The 5,000-nt window shown below is 48.0% G+C and overlaps 1 protein-coding gene across 1 annotated transcript in view; it reads right to left on the bottom strand.

Moving 5' to 3' along the window:
• Positions 1 to 5,000, bottom strand: part of tbc1d12b (TBC1 domain family, member 12b) — a 73,509-nt gene that overhangs the window by 25,097 nt on the left and 43,412 nt on the right. The window contains exon 6 of the mRNA XM_063220794.1: positions 2,834 to 2,951. Coding sequence (XP_063076864.1) covers positions 2,834 to 2,951 — 118 coding nt within the window. The remainder of the gene's footprint in view (positions 1 to 2,833; positions 2,952 to 5,000) is intronic.

The following is a 5,000-nucleotide window of genomic DNA, read 5'->3' as shown; positions in this document are numbered from 1 at the left end:
TGGATGGAGGTGTGATTGGGTCATTTCACGTGAAATATATATTCTGAAGGTTGTTGGATTTCATGCTGTGTATGTAATTTGTATAGCCAGAGCCAGAGCTTTCAAACAACACCTCAGACATCCTTTTGTGACTTACACTGACTGATATAATCAAGGCTGAATGCATAGTGTCCTATCCTCATATGTAAACCTTTGCTAGTCTGTTTCTCCCTTAATATTGGTGTCAGATTCACACAAATGCAGTTCTGGGGTGCTACCTTGCTACTAAACAGGCACAGCAAGTATGATTGAAATCCGTGTCGGTCGGGTCTCAAAGTGTCTGATTTCACGTGAAATGACCCGATAGAGCAGTGGTTCCCAACCTTTTTCTTCAGGGACCCATATTTTTTACCATTGTAAGCTTTGGTGACCCAGCTCCCACATGAGAGGGAGTCACGTGATACGCTCTGTTTCCTGCGAAAACTCATTTTAGTTATCATTTTATTCCTCAATTCGTCTTTGTTCAAAAACAGAATAAATGTTTAATGTAGCACTTAAATTTTGTTGCTTCTATGCATTTGTCATTTATTCAAAATGAGCTATATATGGTATTAAAATGAAACCCCTTAAAATCAAGAGAGCTTTGCGACCCCCCGTGGATCTTTGGTGACCCATAGGTTGGGAACCACTGCGATAGAGGATGTGTCTTTACAACTTTCATCAGCAAGCTTTTTCCTCAGTCTGGCTTTTTAGGAGCTCCTGAAATTTCACAGGGAAATCTCCCCGCTCCAGCCAGCCGTGACTCCTGAGGTGTGTTCAGGGTTGCCAGATGAGGCTAATGATTTCCAGCCCAAAAAATGCTCATAACCCTAGAAGCACAAAATCCCGCCCAATTCTATTGATTTCTATCACAAAAATTGGGCGGGTTTTTCTGTTAAATGCCATTTTTACCCGCGCACGGCCATCCTAAGCAGCCCAATTGGGCGGGAAACAGCTCAATTTGGCAACACTGGGTGTGTGGGGTGTGGATTTGCATACCTGGCTACCAGAGCCTGGTGTTGACATTAGGAATCGCAAAATACACCACGTTGTTCACCTAGCACTACAGCTAGCACTGCGACAACTACTACAAGTTAATCTGAGTGCACACTGTGTGTGTGTGTGAGTGTGTGTGTGTGTGTGAATGTGTCTGTGTGAGTGTGTCTGTGTGTGTGTGTGTGTGTGAGTGTGTGTGTGTGTGAGTGTGTGTGTGTGTGAGTGTGTGTGTGTGTGAGTGTGTGTGTGTGTGAGTGTGTGTGTGTCTGTGAGTGTGTGTGTGTGTCTGTGAGTGTGTGTGTGTGTCTGTGAGGGTGGGTGTGTGTGTGTGTGTGTGTGTGTGTGTGTGTGTGAGTGTCTGTGTGTGAGTGTCTGTGTGTGAGTGTCTGTGTGTGAGTGTCTGTGTGTGAGTGTCTGTGTGTGAGTGTCTGTGTGTGAGTGTCTGTGTGTGAGTGTCTGTGTGTGAGTGTCTGTGTGTGTGTTTCTGTGTGTGCGCGTCTGTGAGTGAGTGAGTGAGTGAGTGAGTGAGTGAGTGAGTGAGTGAGTGAGTGAGTGAGTGAGTGAGTGAGTGAGTGAGTGAGTGAGTGAGTGAGTGAGTGAGTGAGTGAGTGAGTGAGTGAGTGAGTGAGTGAGTGAGGGAGTGAGTGAGTGAGGGAGTGAGTGAGGGAGTGAGTGAGGGAGCGAGTGTGTGTGTACAGTATGTATATACTGTATATAGTCTTACATGGTTTCCCAGTTGGGCAGTACCTCTGTGTTCCAGGCTACCATGGCCCTACTGTAGCGATGCTCTCCTCCTGCCTGTGTGTGTGTCTGTGTGTGGGTCTGTGTGGGTCTGTGGGTCTGTGTGTGTGTGTGTGTGTGTGTGTGTGTGTGTGTGTGTGTGTGTGTGTGTGTGTGTGTGTGTGTGTGTGGTCTTACATGGTTTCCCAGTTGGGCAGTATCTCTGTGTTCCATGCTACCATGGCGATGGCGATGCTCTCCTCCTGCCTGTGTGTGTGTGTGTGTGTGTGTGTGTGTGTGTGTGTGTGTGTGTGTGTGTGTGTGTGTGTGTGTGTGTGTGTGTGTGTGTGTGTGTGTGTGTGTGTGTGTGTGTGTGTGTGTGTGTGTGTGGTCTTACATGGTTTCCCAGTTGGGCAGTATCTCTGTGTTCCATGCTACCATGGCGATGGCGATGCTCTCCTCCTGCCTGTGTGTGTGTGTGTGTGTGTGTGTGTGTGTGTGTGTGTGTGTGTGTGTGTGTGTGTGTGTGTGTGTGTGTGTGTGTGTGTGTAGTCTTACATGGTTTCCCAGTTGGGCAGTATCTCTGTGTTCCATGCTACCATGGCGATGGCGATGCTCTCCTCCTGCCTGTGTGTGTGTGTGTGTGTGTGTGTGTGTGTGTGTGTGTGTGTGTTGTGTGTGTGTGTGTGTGTGTGTGTGTGTGTGTGTGTGTGTGTGTGTGTGTTGTGTGTGTGTGTGTGTGTGTGTGTGTGTGTGTGTGTGTGTGTGTGTGTAGTCTTACATGGTTTCCCAGTTGGGCAGTATCTCTGTGTTCCATGCTACCATGGCGATGGCGATGCTCTCCTCCTGCCTGTGTGTGTGTGTGTGTGTGTGTGTGTGTGTGTGTGTGTGTGTGTGTGTGTGTGTGTGTGTGTGTGTGTGTGTGTGTGTGTGTGTGTGTGTGTGTAGTCTTACATGGTTTCCCAGTTGGGCAGTATCTCTGTGTTCCATGCTACCATGGCGATGGCGATGCTCTCCTCCTGCCTGTGTGTGTGTGTGTGTGTGTGTGTGTGTGTGTGTGTGTGTGTGTGTGTGTGTGTGTGTGTGTGTGTGGTCTTACATGGTTTCCCAGTTGGGCAGTATCTCTGTGTTCCATGCTACCATGGCGATGGCGATGCTCTCCTCCTGCCTGAAGCGCTCCTTCATCATCTTCTTCTTCCTCTGGGCCTCCTTCAGCTCTGCACACACACACACACACACACACACACACACACACACACAGCCACGTACACAGGCACACACACACACACACACACCTATACACGCACACACACACACACACACACAGCCACGTACACAGGCACACACACACACACACACGCAGCCACGTACACAGGCACACACACACACACACACAAACACACGCATGCACGCATGCACAGACACACACACACACACGCACGCAGACACATACACAGACACATACACAGACACACACACAAGCACACACACACACACGCACACACACACGCGCGCACACACACGCGCGCACACACACACACGCAGCCACGTACACAGAGACGCACACGTACACACACACACACACACACACACACACACAAGCGCGATCGCGCACACACACACACATGCGCGCACACACACACACACACACACACACACACACACACATGCGCGCTCACGCACACACACACACACACACACACACACACACACACACACACACACACACACACAGACACACGCACACGTAGAGGAGAGTGCACGCACACATACACAGATACAAAAAGAAACATTCAGTAACACTTTCTTTGAAGGTTGTATTCAAAAGATTATATTAACACAAATGTATAACAACCTGCATAATGTATCACATGTGGAGACGGGAGCCATACTCCATATGTAACGGAGGCTAACTAGCACAGAGTTCTCAGTTACAAAACATCCTATGTAAACCATAGGCATATAACCATATGCATAGTTGCCGTTAGGGATGCCGAAACGACTAGTCTCTTAGCTCAGCATTAATCGATTAAAAAACACTGTTCCTCCCATTGCCGGACCGTTGTAGTTGACGAGGATGTAGATTCGATCCCCGAGGGGGGTGAACAGGTGCAAGATGACCTCCGTCACAGTGGTGCCGAAACCCGGGATGGGAGTGAGGTTTAAGGGGGAGAGTGTAACGGAGGCTAACTAGCAGAGTTGGCGTGGAACGTTGGTAAAACCTCCCTCCGATAGCCTCATACAGTCTCGTGCCGTTCGATTCCCGAGGGGGGTGAACAGGTGCAAGATGACCTCCGTCACACATACTACTATTGAATATTCACACAGCACCTTCTCAGTTACAAAACATGGCCTATGTAACCATAGGCATATAACCATATGCATAGTTGCAGTGTTTCCCGCAGAATTGCTGTTAGTCAAGGTGGTGGAGCGTTAAAAGGATATATTTTTTGGTTTTAGCAACTTTAGAAATTACATTCACAACATGAAATCTTTATCTTGTCAGGAGACCTAGTCAAGGTGATAGGTGTATCTTGTCAAGGTGGCCGCCTGTGCTGGGGGAAACCCTCTAGTTATGAATACAATACACAACAGGTGTCACCAACGTGGTGCCCGTGGGTGCTAGGTAACCATCCAGGAGCTTCTGAGGTGCCCTCCAAGGATGTTAATAAATAGTGACGACTATAAGCTTTTAGTCACAGTTAGTGTTTTCCTTAATTTAAATATGAAATTATTTATTTATAATCAAATTGTCATTCAATCATAGTGTGATTTGGGAATGATGCCAAGAGGATTTTGAACAAAAGTAGCCCTCGGGTAGCCCTCGGGTAGCCCTCGGGTAGCCCTTGGTAGCCCTCAGACCCAGAAAGGTTGGGGACCCCTGCAATACAATTTCAATCAATGTTCAGCTTCATTAAAGCATTATAACGGTTCATAAGTACGCTGTAGACATAGCCTTTTAAAGAAGCATATAGTATAGCGCGTGTGTGTGTGTGTGTGTGTGTGTGTGTGTGTGTGTGTGTGTGTGTGTGTGTGTGTGTGTGTGTGTGTGTGTGTGTGTGTGTGTGTGTCCAAATGTACCGCTCTAAGTGATATCCGTGTTGAGCTAACAGCTGGTGAGAGCCTGTAATCCTTTTAGCAGGATGGCTTCCACCCTGTCACACTCACATCACATCACGCCACACCATGCCACGCTGAGTCAGGCTGCAGACCCAAGACCCGAGATTATGCATATTGGTAGGACTTGAACTATGTGTGTGTGTGTA

Source organism: Engraulis encrasicolus, chromosome 17 (genome assembly GCF_034702125.1).
Source record: "Engraulis encrasicolus isolate BLACKSEA-1 chromosome 17, IST_EnEncr_1.0, whole genome shotgun sequence".
Taxonomy (NCBI): Eukaryota; Metazoa; Chordata; class Actinopteri; order Clupeiformes; family Engraulidae; genus Engraulis; species Engraulis encrasicolus.
This window is presented reverse-complemented; position numbering and strand designations above follow the sequence as displayed.